The sequence below is a fragment of the Dicentrarchus labrax genome, unplaced genomic scaffold (assembly GCF_905237075.1).
Source record: "Dicentrarchus labrax unplaced genomic scaffold, dlabrax2021, whole genome shotgun sequence".
NCBI lineage: Eukaryota > Metazoa > Chordata > Actinopteri > Moronidae > Dicentrarchus > Dicentrarchus labrax.
This window is the reverse complement of record NW_026136708.1, coordinates 10,875,818-10,894,614: the sequence shown is the minus strand read 5'-3', so window position 1 is coordinate 10,894,614 and position 18,797 is coordinate 10,875,818. Positions and strand designations below refer to the sequence as shown.

The following is an 18,797-nucleotide window of genomic DNA, read 5'->3' as shown; positions in this document are numbered from 1 at the left end:
TGGTCTAGAGTATTTTTTGAAAGTGTCTGCCCTTTCCCAAACGGTTTCCAACAACAACTTCCTAGGTGGTTCTGTGTAACAAACCATGTTTTGTATTGAAAACCAAATATCTTTGGGTTTTAATCTGGTGCTCTGAAAAAGCACACATTCTGAGGACATTCAACTTCAACTTTATTATCAGCCAGGCATTAAACACAAGAAGACCATGACAATTATCATCAGCAAATTCATCGATAATGAAAAAAATCACAAGCTGCAGCCCTAGTCTGGAGTATTAAGTCAGTACAGAGACCCAGGTCATGGCCCATCTGGCCTTGGCGACCCTTCTGCTACCTCTCTGGTTCTACGCTGCAGAGAGAGAAATACAATCTCCCAGCAGAGCAGCAGAGGAAGTTCTCGCGGCAGGCAGGGCAGGCAGGTTCCTCCATAACCAAAGCACAATTGTTGCAATTTCATTTCCTTCCCAGCAGAATGAGGAAATATGCTCCTTTTTTGTAACCAATGGCAGATGAGCGTTTGGCCAGAAGACCAGGCCGAACAAACGGTGGGCTGTGCTATCAAGGGCTCTATTTATGGAAGTTGCAGCATGGGAACAAATAATAAAGTGTTTTAATGCTTTACCAATGACTTCCGTGCTTGTAATGCAATTTTCGGAGTTTGGAAAAGTTTGAATTTGTTACTGGTATACTTTATTTAAGAATCAACTCAGTGGAGAGAAATGTAACATCTGGCAATAATGTGATTTTCCTTGAAAACTCTTTGAGTAATCAATAAAGTGAGGAATCTTGGCATGAAATATTGTGCCCTGATTGACTTCCATTAAACAAGCATGGTCACAATACGAGACTCAGATGACCTCAGCTGTCCCACACCACAGAAAGCATATGTGTATAACAGAGAAAGAAACACCTACACACACACAGAGACACGCACAGCAGACACTAAAGCACACATATCATGTGGTTTCCTGTCTGGTGCGTTCCTGTAGAAAGCCCACGCCGGTTGCTCTGGGCTTCTAGATGGATTCTCCAGTCTGTTTGGGGGGTTTGACTCTGTCAGACTGCGATTGGCTCACAGGCTGTCTGTGACCTGCTCACCTCACACCTAGCTGGCTTTCCCTGGCCGGCAAGACTCTCAACTCTCTTATATATGAGTTATAAATTATCTGAACCAAGGCAAGAACTGAATAGACAGATGGTTTGGTTGTTTCAAGCATCTTAAATAAAAGTCATGTCAAAACAAAGAGGCTGTAGAAGTTCTTTCTCCATTTTTCACATCAAAGTAGGATCCTTTATCCGCGGCATTTGTTTGGGCTGATTCCACCCAGTTCCCAAAATTCAGCACAGACTGACTTTGACTTTGACTTTGTCTTGAAACATTATGAATATTGACGAAATAGTTTGCCCTGAAATACGCTTGTTGATCTTTGAAGGAATGTTAGATGAGAAGATCGATACCGTTCTCCTGGCTGTCAGCAAATACAGCAGCCAGTTAATTTAGCTTAGCATAAAGACTGGAAGCAGAGGGAAATGGCTAGCCTGGCTCTGTCCAATTTCAACAATTCTGCCTTCACAGACCTGTGTAGCTCACTAATTATAGTGTTATGTCTCATGTGTTTAATCTGCCCAAAAATGTACATCTGTGGTTTTATATGCTGGACTGCTTCTTGGCTGAGGGTAGTGACTTAACCAACAAGCTGTAGAGATGTTGCTTGGGTGATTTTACTACCTCTGGACAAAGCCAGACTAGCATTTCCCCCCTGCTTCCAGTCTAATGCTAACCTCCCAGCTGAAGCGTTATATTGACCAGCTAAGAAAGAGAGAGGTATCCATTCAATCCGCATCGACTCAGACTCGACGGTCCGGCCCGTAACAGCTGTCCTGTCAGCAGCAGCTCATGAGGAGCTGAGAGGAGAACGGCAGGCAAAGCTGTTCTCACCAAGCTGACTGACAGCAGAAATGTACTTAACAAAAATACTTTGAAATAGGCTACATGGGAAGAAATCAGCATTGTTTTTATTTACTGATTCATAGATTTTAGTGAGGCTCCCAGTGTCGCTTGTTGCACCTCGATCAGTCATTACACATACCATTAATAAGATCAGGACATATATACAGCGAGATATTTGTGTGATATAAGCAGCTGTCTGTTGAGATTGCGCTTCAGTTGAGTGATGGATGTCAAAAACTCTTCTAAAAACACACCTTTATGCGGATTGGCCGTCACTCCCAGCGGGAAAGCAAATATTCCCCAAAATGTCGTACTATTTGTTTAACATGTGAACATTAACACCTTTCTGACGGTCAGCAGCATCTTTCGCCCACTCCACATTTTGCTTCCTTTTTTAACTTGTCTTTTTCTCTTTGACTTCATCTCCTACTTTGCCATAGCAATCAAGCGCAATTCCATCAAGAATAATGACTTTTAAATATTAACCTAAATATTTTCCTCCCCCTGCACAGCTCAGAGGGAGGTGACTCGAAGTCTGAACGGCAGACTCTCTCAGCAGCACTCAGCTGTCAACTAAACATAAATCTTACAAGAATCACTGTACACTAAGCTGAAATTGAAGTGCACCTCGCTGCCACAACTAGGATGCCAGCCTACTAGAGGGATGCCAGGGGGTAGCTATTACACTCCACACTCCTGTGATCTGTCCACATGCCTTGTCGCCGGGCAGATTTTGAAACGACTGTCTATGACGCCAATGCAATCTTGGCAATCAGGGTTGGGCCGTGCTCGTATTTAGCTACTGCTGCTGCATGTAAGTTTGTGTGAATGTGTCTGTATGGGGTTGTAGGGGTGAAAGAGGGGTGCAACCTGACCCCTTTCCTCCTCTAAGTTGGTCTCTCTCTCTTCGTCTTTCTGTCTCACACACACACACACACACACACACACACACACAGACTGGGACAGCTGCCATACTTGGGGCCTCTCCCAGCGCACCAGAGGAAAAGGCTACGGCTAAAAGAACCTTTTTTCCCCTCTTTTTTCATCCTTTTTTCCTCCTCCTCTCACTTTTTTCTTCTGGTGACCATACATTTAAATCCTGCAAGCCTCCCAGGGGTCAACAAACACCCACCATTTTTCACTGCCTCCCCCACTAGCCAACAGACTGGAGACTTCAATCAGAGCTCTGTCGGATCAAAAGCCATTGAGGGGCTGTGTGTGTGTGTGTGTGTGTGTGTGTGTGTGTGTGTGTGTATGTGTGTGTATACTTGAGGGCTCATGCTGATCCATCTTTGCGAAATATCTGCTCAATGCTTATGCAAATCCATACGTAGGATTTAATTAAATGTATACTAAAATACTTGATCTAACCATTGTTGTGTCTTCATCATCACGTCAGAGCGTCACTCAAAAACAACAAAAAAACAGTTATCACCTTTTCCTCCAAAGCTAAACAAGTATGTGACAACAGGTGGAGAGAGACACTTAAACAGGCTAAAAGTAGTGTTACGGGGCTAACCACTGTTGGCCCTGCCTCAGGCTCCTTCCAGGGCTCCCTGAGGACCCCAGACGGCAGGCTGGCCCTCGGCAGGCAGGCGGCCAGAGAGGACGCCTGACCATTACCCAGATGACGCGCGATGGATGTGGTGGGAAAAGGGCGGGGTGGAGGAAATAAGGGACGGGGGGGACTTTAAAGGGTAGAGGGGAGGGGGGGCGGGTATCAGGTATCAACAGACAACTCCCCGAAACTTTGTGTGTGAGGTCTGCGCTGTTTTCTAAGTCACCCGAGACACGCCTTTTTCAATGCAGCAGTGCGGGGAAAGAATTAGCCACTTTCAGTTTAAATATTAAACAAGAGGAAAAGGTTCTAAGGAAATTAATTACAATTATAGAACAAATTTAACAAATGAAAATTATCAGTTGAATTTGTAAAAGCTGCTTGTACTTAATTTGAGGTCCTCATAGTGAGACAATAAGCACAAAATTGCAAAGAAAGTAATTTGACACGAGACAGAGCAAGAAGACATACTGCACAATACTGATATTGTTGTATCATATAACCTTGGATTTGGTTATTAGGATGTATGTTTTCAATTAATTGGAATCTTTATGGACAGCTAATTGTTTTTAAGCAGAAATGCCAAATGTCCCTTTCTCATATGTGATTATTATTTTGTTTTCTTCATCTTCTATGATATTAAACTAAATATCTTTGGGATTTGGACGCTTAGTCGATTATGTCGGCTTGGGGTTTGGGATAGTGTGACATTTTTATTTTACTAATGATATTTTCATGTATAGCACATCACCCTGCTCTACAGCCATTTACACACAATTACAATATGTCCTTCCCATTGTTATCAGTGAGAGATGACTGAATATCAGAAACACATCTCAGTATAATACAATATAATCCAACATCACCACTAACTACAACTCCCAACATGACCATAATCTTGAATCAACACTTCTCTAAAACACATTTAACAAGAGCTGAACATTACAATCTAATGAAGGTAGGACTTAGTGGTGGGCTGTTGTTTTCGAATGCATTCATTTTAGCTAGGTGTACATAATGTATCATCACTGTACACCATACACTGTATACCCAACATCACATCACATCACATCAGACACCAGATACTGATTCAAAAATAAACACAGAATAAGAAAACTAATATCATTCAGCTTTAAAAAGTAAACTTGACTATTTCTAGTAAAAAGGGTAAAGACCAAACAGAAGTCACAAAGCTCTATAAGCCTATTATCTCTATGTGAAATGATTAAAATCTCTGTCCTTGCTCTGAGGTCTCATTTCCAACCTGAACAATTAATCAATGCCTTTGAGCCGCAGCTCAAATTCACATTATAAATGATATCACTGCCCTATTTAAAGCAGGTGAAGTAATTGTGGAATATGGACATCAATATTTGATATTTGGATGGCAGCAAGACAAGATGGATGCTCCTCTCGTCCTCTTTCTTTCTTTCTTTCTTTCTTTCTTCTTTTTCTGTGTGTTTTTGTTGCGTGCATGTACTGTACAGTATATGTGAGTGACAGTACTCCACTGGGGTCAGCCCGTAATCTAAACCCAGGGCGAGTCTGACAGAGCAACACAAAAAGTGGGGGAAAAACAACATACTTCATGTGCTCTGTCCCACTTTGCGCTATTATTACTGTGGAGGCTGGCAGGTCAGAGGGAGAGTGAGGGAGAGAGAAGCAAGCTTGATGGAGGAGGAGGAGGAGGAGGAGATGAAATTACACCTGTTCTGGTGGCTGACTAACGACTTTGAAATGCGAGCGGACCTCGCTCGCCGCCAAAATCATTTTCCCAACAATACAGCCTGATCTTTAAACAAGCAGAACTGGGACGCTGTGCTGACGTGACGCAGAGACGGCCTGCTGTGCTGAGACACTAACAAACCCTCAGGCAAGGCGTATGTGTGTGTGTGCGTGTGTGTGATTAAGGTCTAAAAAACACGGTAGAGATAAAAAATACCTACTTTTTCAATCAATCAGTTATTTAAAAGACAGTGGATTCACTAGTATTACATGCACACCTATGCTCACACACACACAGTTCCTAAATTGATGTCTACACCCAGCATTGCTTCTAATGAAGTCTCATTCACTCTGACTGCTGCCATATGGTTACTGTACACTCACTGAACCACATCTGCTGTGTGTTAGAGCACACACACACACACACACACACATCTCTCCAGTGCACCCATACCTCAGACTTGTGTGGCCAATATAAGGTAGACTCACCCACCCACCCACCCACTCTCACACACACACCCACACACACACACACACACACACACACACACACACTTGCATTCATACAGTAGCGTTTAACTCACCATCTGTTCGTTGAGGTCCTGTGAGGCCTCCATGGCTTCTTGGGTTGTGTGATCCACCACACACTTGAGGGGCAAAAATTTGAAAATAAAACATGGGTCAATGGATCGAAAACGGAGAAGTCACCCTTTTCAATTCACCCGTTCACAGTTTTAATGGAAAAACATCACCTGTGCTAACACTGTTTTTTTCCAGGAATGTTGCCTGGACACTTGCGTGGGGGGATTAATTGATAGCTAAATGTAATTGCTTACACTCACATTGAGCATGAAACCACCAACCATATTGTATAAATTTCTTTTTTTTTCATGTCTATGTGTATCTGTCGGTTAGACCTTCTGTCAGTGTGTTTATGTGTGAGCAACAGGAGACTGAAGGAGGGAAGCAGCAGCGTTAACTTCAGCATATCATCTTCAGCCGAGGGTGAAGTGGAGAGATAATTGCAGAAGTAAATATCAACAATGAAAATGGAGAAGTGTAAATGATACGACTGCTTGGCTGGCTCTGGACCACAGACACAGTGGCTGGCTACCACACGAAGACAGTGAGTGACCCTATTAATACTAGACAGGAGACAGGTTGGCGCAAGAGTCTGGAGCGATGGAGAGGCCGAGGTGATTGTCTACAACTTAAGTGAGATTAAATGTTGCGATCAGAAAAACAAAGACAGAAATTACAGTCTGTCCTTCCTTTTTCTGCCACTGTCACGCAGAGGGTGACGCTGCAACAAAAGGCCAGCTGAAAGAATAGCATAACAATGCCGGGATCCCAGCAAAATGGCACAAAATGGCTCCTCTCTGCTATATTGTGCAAAGGCCATCAGAAAAAAGTTTGACAGGTGGACAAAAGGGTAGGCGGCAAAGACACGCACACACATGCAAACACAAAAGTCCTTCCTTGTTATTAGATCTGTGGTTCCCAGAAGGTGTGCTAAGGAGGGCCACTGAATCATTTCCAACAAATTTTCCCTATGAAAAAAAATAGCAGTATCACAATTTGAATGCATTTGCTCTATTTCACTTCAGTAAATTAACATTTTTCTGCACCTGCACTTTGAGCCAAGAGTGAGCTGCAACTCCTTTCTGTACATCAGTGCTTTGTGTTATACAGCTGAGAGGGTTCATATCAGAGTATATGTGAGTACCTGAACAATGCATGTCTGATATTTAAGAGATAAGCAACTGTTTATTCTTCCACAAAGTATTTTATTTGGACGCCAACTTTATCTAAAATTAGTCCCGAAACATAGATTCCTAACAAGAACATTAAATTAGAGCAACACAAGACTTCTTTTTCTGTTTGTTCAGTGTGTGCCTGAGTGTGCGTGCGCGCTCACGCACTGTGGAGTTGTCTGGCTCGATCCTTTAAACTAACTGGCATCCTTTTAATTTTTCATAGCGTTCAGCTCCTCCTCGCCTGAAACCGAAGACAATAATGCGTCTCTCAGGTGAATTGATTTGTGCCCAAGCCTCCCTCAACCCCTCCCTCTCTCTTTTTCTCTCCCTCTCTCTGTCTCTCACCTTTGTGGAGGACAGACTCAGCCTTCCATCTGTTTCCATTTCACTCTCCTATTCATGATTTATTCTTCTTTAGCAGGACGTAGATGACAGTAAACCTACCTAAAGTAAAGATTGTTAATCATTTTATGAGTGGCGAAGGGCTTGTCTAACTTTTGGGGCATCAAAGTGGAACATTTATAACATATTTGGCACTCAGAGTGGCATCAAAGGATAAAATAGCTCTTTTAAAAAATATATTTGTATAAATTATTGCTTTTAAATATTCTTAAACTTAATTGCTGATGCTCAACTGGTTTTTCTCCTCTCTCATATCCCACTACACATGGCTGCCTCGCACGGCCCTAAACCCACCCAGAAGTTACCTGACACTGCACAGGGAATCAATAATGCCTGCCATTTCCTTCAGCGTCCCAGAAGAGAGAATTATATTTCTCTCTATGGCTATTGACAGCGACATAAGAAACACATATGAGCCGGCAGAGGATTAGAAAGTGGACTACACAGCTACACTGCGGTAATTTCACGCTATAAAAGCCGAAGAGAGGAGAATGTAGAACAAACCGCAGCCTGCTGCTGGCTGGAGAGGCTGTAGTGGAAAGTGGACATATTCCATTCAAACCTTATTGACTTAGCAATCGTTTTTACGCACTGATCGATATTTTTTAGCTGGCACCGTTTTTAAAAAGCCAGCAAAGGATTTTTTTAAAATGTATTTATTTATTTAACCACAAATGTTTTTATTTTTCACTTTGAAGATGCAGAGACGCGTCACCTCTCGTATGTCTGAGGCCACACTTTTTTTTTTCTATTTCCAGCAGCAATGACACACACACAACATTTAATCAATTGTCAAAAAATGAAACATTTCTCATGTTGGCCGACTTTTAGCATAACTATATATAGTCTCGTATGTATGTCAGCACAAAGGCGAGCACAGTGTGAAGTGAATTACAGTGTGTGAAGCGGTTTGTTTGTTATTAGCACACAATGATACTTTTAATTTTGATTTGGCTTCAAGTTTTATAAGTTTTGAACCCTTCACTTTTTAATAATTTTTTAAAAACTTTTTTTTATTTAACGCAATCTTATCTTAAACGTGTTAAAAGACATTATTCCAGATATATTAATTGTGCAAGCGAAAAGTCAAATAACAAAAAATATATTTAAAAATATAAAATATAAAATAAATACCACATAAAAAGGAATAATTCACTCGTACAAAAAATAGCCAATAATAAACAAATATTGCATTTTTAAAAAACGTTTTAATATATTCTATAAGACGTAAATGTACTAACCAAGTAGGCTACGTAATATTCCCCTCATCATAATTCTAAATCGACTATTTCAAATTAATTCATATACGGCCTTTATTAAAAATAGCCGAGCTGCAATTTAATTTACACAATCTTTTTTTTTTTTTAAACGCCAAAACCATAATTTAATTTTCAGCCTCTATGTCTACAGGACTTTATTATTTCCCCAAATCTCCACACACCAAATCCCGTCCATCCATCTCCTGCGCATTAATGCGCGTTGGTTAAGTATGAGTCCTTAATGTGAAATCCAATCTGTGTGGATTACGGCGCAGTATGGCCTATCAGATTTTGAGTCGGCGCGTAACCTGTCATGTTGTTAGGGGAGGCCAATAGCCAGGGGCCATTCAAGCCCTGAGAGCCCGGTCGTGGTATAAGATTCCCATTTCCTACATATCAAATATAAACACAAACTCCACGTGGGATGAGAGGAGAGATGGGGAGAAAAGTCATGAACACACGGAGGGATGCTGGCAGAGCACTGAGGGGACTCAATTCCTCCGTGTGTGATGAAATCTGCATTAAAAAAAGATGTTTAGAAACCACACTGACCTACAGGCATCATTTAATCATTTAAAACAGTTTTTTCATAAGAGAAGCTTCATGTAATACCAGTTTTACAAGAATTTGGCTGATTAAACTGTAAATATTATAAATTAAATTACGTTTGTAACTATAAAAAGGTGTTTACCTGAAAGTCAATTAATTTAAGCGGGCTTAATGAAGTCAGACTCCATCGCAAACTCACTCGTGTGAAAAATGGACACTAACTTAAATATTACACACATCTCCTTTCAAAAACTATTATTATCATTATTATTATTATTATTATTATAGTATTAATTACTATTACTATCATAGTATTAATGCCTGCCAATATACGCATAAATAAATAAATAAATAAATAAATAAATAATAATAATAATAATAAAATACTGATATAGTTATTGTCAATTGTGAAAATAAAACTGTTTATACTCATTTGTACTGGATGAATCCTTTTAGATAAGGTATGATGTGAACAGGATATTCTTCGTTTATTATATAAGAATTCATTAAATGAATCAGACTGAATCAGTTACCGTTATAATGTCATAATCGGGACTGTAGCCATCTGAACTGTCCTAAACCTGTTATTTAGCAGAGTAAAAATACAGATTTGTTCTGTAAATAAAAAAAGAAAGTGAACATACCTGTGCTGAAATTATTTTCGTCCCAGCAAGAAATCAGCTCCCAGATTTCCCTCACTTCTTAGACGCTCATGATCAAATGCAGTGTGGTCGCCGCACAGCTCTCCCTGCTGTTTGCACGCTGTCACTGACTGGATCAAAACACTTCAGCCACTGCTGGCCATTACCAGCAGAGAGTCCCAAAAAAGCAAGCCCGAGGAGTTCACTCACACTCGATTCAAGTGATTTAAAAACTCAAAGCCAAGTCCCGGCTCTCAGTTTCGGTGACCGGACCGCTCAACTCTGCGGGAAACACCATTATTTTCAGTCCGCGTCCAAGTTTGAGCACCAGGCTGTTCAGAGGCATTAGACTCAACTTCATTATTGAAAACCGTGTCGCTGCGCATGCGTCCAGCTGCCATGCGGACACTATTGGGCAAATGTCCAAAGGACTAATGGGGTTCAGGGGGGGAAAGGGGGAGGGGGATACCAAAATGACATTCTTATTAATAGTTTGGCCCAAATGACGAGCTCACAGTTTTATTTATCCCATCAGAGCAAAAACAACATGCACCCACTGACCAGCCTGCATCTATCTATCTATCTATCTATCTATCTATCTATCTAATTTATTTCTTTGTTAAAGTATTTATTTATTTTCTCATGATAATGATAAGATGCCTTTATTGCGCATGAGTAAAGAATTTCAAGTATGATTTTGTGTGCTTGTTTGTTTGTTTTTTTCTTCCTTTAATGCTTCATAGAGTGGAAAATGCCTCCCCTGATCCTCATGACTTCACTGTAAGCCTTTGATCATTAAACCCAAAGAAAAAATAACAGATTAAAGTTGTCATTTTCACATAAGGAGGGGTTTCTTGTTAGTAGTTACAGTAAAAAAAACAACAACACTCACACTGTGGTTAACTGTGCCACTGTTTCTTGCTGCTGCCAGGGCCGTAGCCAGGATTTTAGAGATACTGAGATCTAGTGCCCCCCCCCCCCCCCTGGAGCAGTCAATAAATCCAGTGTAAAACTGCATTTATTTTATTTTATTTTATGTGCTGAATTGCTGTTTGGCCTAAAACTGTCAAAACCTTTCATTGTTTATAGGACTGCTTCTGCTGATGCAGTTGCCAGTCTTTGGACTTTGTTAATAGACACAAGTATACATTGGACATAATTTACACATTAACATTTATTAAAGAAAAAATGCACATGAGAAATAGAGAAATACAAAAACAAGGTATCTTTAAAGTAATGTATATCCTGTTCAGTTTAAGACAAGACTGAGTCACAAGACACTGAAATGGCAAAAAAAGAGGTAGAAGACAGTACAGTAGAAGACAGTACAGTATATATATATATATATATATATATATATATATATATATCTTCAGGTTTACCAGAAGAGATGGTTCCTAATAAACAACACAATACTTACATGAAATTTGGTCAAATCTAAGAATCAGAATCAGACTTTGTAATTTGGGTGAACTGAGTCTTGGGCACATTGGAAACACATTACAACATAGGCAGCTTCTGAGTTCATATAATGACTTATTCCACTTAAGACATGCCCCTGACAGAGAGCCACTTGAAAATGGTACTCATACTGAAATATACACATATATCAGAGCAAACATCATAGCAAAACAGAAAATCACAGACAGAAAGAGGGAAAACACGGTGCTGGTCAGTCTGTATACAGTTATAGACTGAGAATCGGAGAGCATTTGTTTCAATTAAAGCCAGAAAACATGCTGGGTGAACAAAACAAAATAACAAACATAAATCAGCTTGGCTCAAATAAATCTTTTGAAAGTAAAGTCAGACAGAACTGCTCCACAGTGGCCGCAAAAAGATGACAGATTTGGCCATGGAGTGTAGTTTATTTGAAAAATTGAATGTTTGTTATGGCTTATGGATTCTGAGACTGTTGGATCCTGCTGGCCTTGGACCAGCGCTCTTTTACCATGCTGTCATTTATTTGGGATGATGATGTCAGCAGCCTCTCTGACTGATCCCTGATTGTTGGCTTAGAGATCCTGCTGACATTTCGCACAGACACACACACACACACACACACACACACACACACACACACACACACACACACACACACACACAATACACGCAAACACATCTTACATCCTTTCCCCCAGCTTTTCTGTCTCTCTCATGCACACAAATGCAATTTGTTTACATGAGTCAGAAGGCTTCTTGGTAATATTATGTAGAATGAAAAGAGCCAAAGTTTCCTTGGCATCACACACACAAACATTGGAGAAAAAAAACAAAAGGTTTGTTCTCTGTGGCATTGGCTGGCACATCAGCTGGCCGAGAGAAAGAGAAAGCCACTGACATACTGGCAGAGCAGAAATGAAAGAGAGGGAGCAAGAGAGTCAAAAGGCAGCTGTCATATTCATTTTCTTACCTCAGTGCTGTGTTTAACCTCACTTCTTTAATTTCCCTATTCATTAATTTCATTTTTCCATGTGTCTGTTTAATTGGGTGCCGATCCCAGCTGCAGGGAAACATGGATGCAGTATTAGTGATGTCACCCACACAACTCTGGAGTTGTCAAGGTTGTCACTATCTTGTCAGTTATTGGGAACAAGAAAATTTAAGTGTGCGTGGAGCCAAGGCTGGGTGAGCATCAACTTGGACCTATAGTTTGTCCACGCCCTCTAGACTGACACAGAAGAGCTTCCTGATTTGACGCCCCCAGCAGCAGGCCATCATTTGACTTAGCCTTAACTATGGTTAAGATTTGGTTAAATTTAGGTATAAATAAACAACTTGGTTAGGTTTAGGGGAAGATTGTAGTTTAGGTTAAAATAAGTACTTGGTAAAGGTTAGTGGAGCTTTGTTGGTGGAAGCAGGAGAATGAAGGTTTTCTGTGTTAAAGTCCGATGTTTTTCTGGCAGAGGACGAGGGAGCCCAGTGATAAGGGATCCCTATCTGGCTTCCCACCATGTTAGAAGTAAGTTTTTCTTGCTTTTGGGTGTGATGGGACACAAAAAACAAAGTGAACTTTAAGATGATGATGATGATGATGATTATGATGATGATTTTCTTTGTAAAAATCAAGGTATGGCGCCCGGGTAGCTCACCTGGTGGAGCTGGCGAACCAAATACCAGGGCTGAGTCCTTGCTGCAGGCCCTTTGCTGCGTGTCATCTCCTCTCTACCCCCTTTCCTGTTACACTTCAGCTGTTGCTATCAATGTAAGGCAATAAAATCCTCCAAAAAATAAAAATAAAAAGTTAAAATGTAATTGTCTACAAAACTATATATTACAAAGTGAATAATAATAATAATAAATAAAAATGATTTTTGCATCAATTAAGTACAGCAAAACCTTTCTCAAAGTCAACATGTAGCAGCCATCTCATGACATATATTCACAGTGATTTCCGATTGCCGCTGTAGGAAGAAAGTGACAAAGACAGGGTATCAGTTAATCAGCAAAAACACAGGGTGACAGAATCACTTTGCATTGCACAGCTGCCTTTGGTTCCTGAGAGGAGACGTAAGTGAAATTAGGGAGGGATGCAAATTCCACACAGAATCAGCAGAGAATTGAGCCCTGGTTTGTCATCTTGCAAGGTTACAACAGAGCTTTAGCGTCAATTATTACATGGAATCATACAGGATAAGCTCTGCAAAGTCATATAATGCTATTCGTAGTAGGCATGACCTCACATGATGACTGATGTGTGACTGTGTGTGTGTGTGTGTGTGTGTGTGTGTGTGTGTTTTGGCACAGCATTGGGAGGTGGGGTCAAATTCAAACCCTTGGCATGGTCTGTGGGCAGGCACTGGCATGGCAAACAGTGGCCTGACATAGAAAGAGAGCAAGAGAGAGAGAAGAATAATCAGTGTGTTCACTAACTGCTGCTTGGAGTTTCGATTAGATTGTCGCTGAAACTGTCTTCATCAGACCAGTGAGGTGAAATGGCCATAGACGCTCAGCTGGAATAGTTCCATGAAGTTATTGTTGGAAAAGTAAGTTATTATGAAGTCCATTCCATGTCTACACTAACATGTTTACATTTTTAACACATCACACACAGCTAGGGTTTTTGACCACCAAAGACAAAAAAACTTCCAATGTGAATGCATTTGAAAACATTAGCCTTATTTTTAATAAATATAAATAAAATGTTATTCTTAGACCCAATATCGTAAACAGAACTGTGTGAGGGTCCACATCCAAGTTTGTGGCCTTAACTCCTCCGTTGCTTGGTTGGTTACAGATATTTACCTCTGTGATTCATTAGGCATCATGCAAGAACATTTTTGTGTTATCATCCTAAATCTCTATTTTTCTGTGAGGCTTCATTGTACGAGTGTTCCAAATCAGATTTGATCATTAGCATAAAGAAAGTCCCTAGAAGATAGATGAATGCGACAAGTTCTCTTATGGCATTTCACAGGCTGCGTTTTACTTTTAACTACAATCTGAACTGTAATTTTAGGCATCAGGTCTATTTTCTTCCATTTTAATGCACGTAACGACAGTGATTGTGTATTGGGCTCTAAACACTGACAACATGCAGGTGACTGCATGTAGACTGTGATGAAGGACTAAAGCTGCTGCTCAGGTAACATGCTGCTTTCAGTATGCAGCCTGAGTAGACGTTGAAGTACTCACATAAAAACAAATCTTTTTGTATTATGGTTCTTGCTTGAGCCCCATTACACCTGCCATGAAGAGGGCATAACATACTATACAATCCAGGTCTCAACTTCCTTTCATACAAATGCCCCAACCAACCAATAGGCACTAGTGCAGCAAAAAGGATGTGATCCCTCTCTGGGTTCCCACCCTTGAAAATGACCTGAAAATTGTTTATGTGGACTGCCCGGGCGTGGTCAGGAAGTTTCCATGAGTAGACAAGTTTACTTTCTGTCATAATATATGTGTGTTTTTAGTCCTGCTTGACTCTTTCAATAAGAAAGAGCAGCAGTCTCCAGCAGCCGACTCCGGTCTGAACCCTGCTACTCAGTGATTGACACATTCTGGCAGAATAAATTAAAACCTCAAGCTGTGACAGAGCCCAAAATAGCAGGAAGCTGTCGCTGACCTGCAGTCTCTAGTGCCACATGTCAGCAAGCTTAAAAAACTTGGCAGAACATTCTGCACAAAGGAAGCATGTACAGGTGTTTGTGCGCTTCTGGTGTGTGTGTGTGTGTGTGTGTGTGTGTGTGTGTGTGTGTGTGTGAGAGAGAGAGAGAGAGAGAGAGAGAGTGAGAGAGAGTGAGAGAGAGTAGAGAGAGTATTTACATAAACAAGCACTAATCTATGTTGATGCTTTAATTATACCTACAGTGTCAGAAATGAATCCAACAAGTGGTCTTTAAGTGAACTAATGTTTGCTACCTTTTACTAAACCTTGTGAAAACCAATTTCAACTCGTTTAATTAAACTCAAACCACTTTGGAATCTGAAGGCAGTGGCAGATGGATCTATTTTTTTAGCCAGCTGTTCTCCGGAGGGTGACGCTGGGGTGGGGGGCTAAGCCCCAAGATGTTTAGTGGGCAAAGGACTGCGGGTCCCTTTGCCAAGTCACAGAGCCCCTGGTTCCTGCCAAGCAGGGGGTGGGTGAGAGAAAATGCCATTTAGCTGGCTGGTATTTATAGATATGTGAGGAACTTGTGCTCAGGCCGGGCTGAGGTGCTGACGACGTAAAACGAGAGGACGCTTCCAGAAGTCGAGTGTCAGGGCACACAGATAAAAATACCCGGTGAAAGATGGGGCTGGTCATTAGTGGCGCAGTCTGGCATGTGACATGGCAGCATTTCAGAGGTGATTTATGATTATTACTACAGCTAACCTATACCTCTCTCTTTCCTGCCCCCACCCTCAATCCCAAATTGGTTTGCCAAATGGAATGGCGCATGGGGTTTATTTCAGGGTTCGAGTGCACAGAAAAAAGGTCTGCTGGCATTTTAGACTTTGGCAAAGGGCCACAGTTGGGTTTCAGATTTTACCACAATATTGAAAGAAAAACAAAAGTGATATTAATCTCTTCTGGTAAGATGGTGGTATAGAAGTCATGTTTCTTTCAGGAAGACAAAGATGCAATTGCAGGTTTATTTTTTATGAACACGTTAAAATGGTGCTGAATTGCAAGGCATGTGATATGACTTACTGCTGGAAGTATCAATCAATCAAGTAATTCCACACAAAAATTATGTTTGATGAAGACACTGTGATGGGGGGGGGTAATGAGCTCATTGCAGGCCGCTGCCTTCCCTAATTGCCGGAGCGAGCTGCCACAGGGAGGAACAAAGGAAACATTTAACACATCGTAAATTCCTGTAATGTCCTGCCGAGGAGCTGCTGCTCCGGTTACACTTGCAACTTTTTTTTGCTGACTCTTTATTAGTGTCCGGTGACAGAAAGAGACAAACATAATACAGTAAAATACAGTTATATCAAAATATGAGTTAGGCTTTTTCTCTATGTTCAAAGTCTCTCTGTGTTTGGCCTCTTGTAATCACTGCAAACGGTTTATCCCTTTATCCTTCAGAGGGTGAAAGGGGGGCATCAGATGGACAGACAGTGATTTTAGTCTCAGGTGCTTCTAACCTTCATGTGGAGGAAAAAGCTGTTTCAATTTTAAATAAAGACATTTCACATTGAAAAGCCTGACATATGCTTTTACAAAATGCTTACTGGCATTGACATGTAACCCCTTTCAGATATAATTGGAGCAATTTATCATGTAAAGACCATGACTGATGTTTTCTTCTCTTCATTTGAAATAATGTACATTTACTGTGCAAGTCCAGATTTAGACTTGTATAGTGTTTCTTCTTTTTCACAGGCAGGAAGGCTGTGCAGCTGAACACTTTTAATACACACACATACAGCACTCTTCTCCAAGAGTCTGCAGAGAAGTGCTACAGTGTCTCGCTGAATTCCTTCCCAGTCTTTTGTCCCTCAAGGCAAATGATGGAGCATATGCCTTACTCGGTGAGATGGTGATCAAGTGTGTGCGAGAGCAGTAGAGGGAAGAGATGGAAAGAGGGAGAGAGTGATATTGTCCCACACTGAGCGTCCTAAGAGGCTCTGCACTTGGGGGGAAGCATGATACAGTACAGTATGCGTGTCCCACATGGACATGTCCACTGTGTGTGTGTGTGTGTGTGTGTGTGTGTGTGGTTTTTTTGGGGGGGGTATCAGGCCAACAAAATTAGTTTACCATCAGCTGTGCTCTGGCTCTCATTCAGTCCCAGCCTCTGTCCAGTATTTCTTCCAGGTCCCTCCACCTAATGGCGGCTCAGGGCGGTTTTACTGCACCACCCTTGGGAGGCTACTGTGGCCAGATCCAGAACACTTGGCTTTATGTGGATTGAATGTTTTATGGTTATGGACATAATATTTAAGTATAGGAACAGTCTCACAAGTATCCACCCCCGCACCACTATCCCCAGCCCTAATAATTACACCAGCGTAGGAAAGGTAAGTGGGAAAAGTCTGTATACTGCAGTAGAGACATGAAGTTATGTAACTGAGCTATTACTGGTAAGTGTTTCTTCTGTGAGAAATATGGATAGATAATTTGATAGCCAACCCCAACACCGACCCCCACCATGTCATACCAAACTGAGCCACAAATTAGGCTGAATTTTGCCAACATATAGAAAAAACGAATTACTTTCTTTTTCAACAAACGTTTTAAACTCCACTTCATGTCACACATTATTTTGTTTTTTTCTTAATAAATATGCAAAACCTAAAAATGATGTTCTCCCTATTGATGCAATTGTCAAAAGTCAAAACAGTAGCGTGTCTATTTCCCTCATTTTGGTGCAGAGACGCTAGAAATTAGGTTCTACAGTTAAGCTTTCATCTATATAGACATTCTTGTGATGGCAGAGGGGGCTGAAAAATGGAGGTCACAGTTTGAATAGTGCAAGCCAGATTAATTCAGTTACCCACTTTAAAGTCTGTGTGAGGCAAAGAAAAAAAAAAAAAGAGGAGAGAGAGAGAGAGAGAGAGAGAGAGAGAGAGAGAGAGAGAAGGGTAGCCACATTAGCTGGCCACATGGTGGTGTATGCTGTCATGTTAAAACAGTTAGCCTTTGAATGCTATTGCTGCAGCGGTCAAGGGGCAAATCACTTGTGATTTTCACTGCTGTGAATTTGATGTGTAGCTTATGTGTGTGAGAAAAAGAGAGGAAGAAGGAGAGAGTGAGAGATGTGTGCTGCAAAGAAGAATATGCTGAAATAGGGTTAAAGAAACTGAGTGTGTTAAAATATGACCAAATCTCTATGCGTTACCCGTTTATAAGGCCTCACACACACACTTAATGACCTCAACGACCTTCTACTGCACACATTATGAAAAAAAAGTCAACCTATTTTTTTTAGAAGATTGGAGCTCTGATAAAGAATCAGTGATCAAAATTGTCACTCACAAAAGAAATTCAGATCAGAAATAAGCAGTATTTATTCAGAACAATTGTATTGTGCAGCAAGCACAGTTTTAATCAACCCATCGATCTGAACTGTTCTTTCGCCCATAGAATGTCCCTGTGTCTATTGCCTGTGAATTTCAGTGTATATGTTCATGAAAACATTGACTTTCATTACATTACATTACAAGCACCTTATTACTATGAGAAGTAGCCTAGCTACACAACAACAACCTATCAAATATTCTCCTATAGAGGTTCATACATGTGGACATATTTTACAAGTACTTTTATTGTCTAGTTACCTTTATTTAAACATGCAAAATAATTACATTTATCTTTCTTTATCTTTATCATTCACTCAGACCATGCAGTCACATCACTTGTCTTTCTGAAAGGATCTCCCTCTCCTGCACTTCATTCGATTTTTTGCCAACATATCATAAAACACTTCTCGTTCTTCTTGTTGCCAGAGGGCAAAGGTATGTAGTACAATGATACTGATGAGATTGTAAAATTAACTGTTGAACGGTTCACCTGGTTATAGGC

At 40.8% G+C, this 18,797-nt stretch overlaps 1 protein-coding gene across 10 annotated transcripts in view; it reads right to left on the bottom strand.

The window, feature by feature from the left end:
- The window catches only part of eya4 (EYA transcriptional coactivator and phosphatase 4), a 43,646-nt gene extending 33,446 nt beyond the window's left edge, over positions 1–10,200 (bottom strand). For 5 of the 10 annotated variants that reach the window (XR_007885549.1, XR_007885551.1, XR_007885553.1 and 2 more), the window contains exons 1-2: positions 9,845–10,200; positions 5,818–5,880 (exon numbers count right to left, since the gene is read on the bottom strand). Coding sequence is in view for 6 of the 10 variants with exons in the window: in XM_051408050.1 (XP_051264010.1) it covers positions 5,818–5,850 (33 nt within the window). In the remaining 4 variants the exon portion in view is untranslated. The remainder of the gene's footprint in view (positions 1–5,817; positions 5,881–9,844) is intronic. The other 5 variants (XR_007885550.1, XM_051408053.1, XM_051408049.1 and 2 more) reach the window with 3 other exon arrangements.
- Between the last annotated feature and the right edge of the window lie 8,597 nt (positions 10,201–18,797).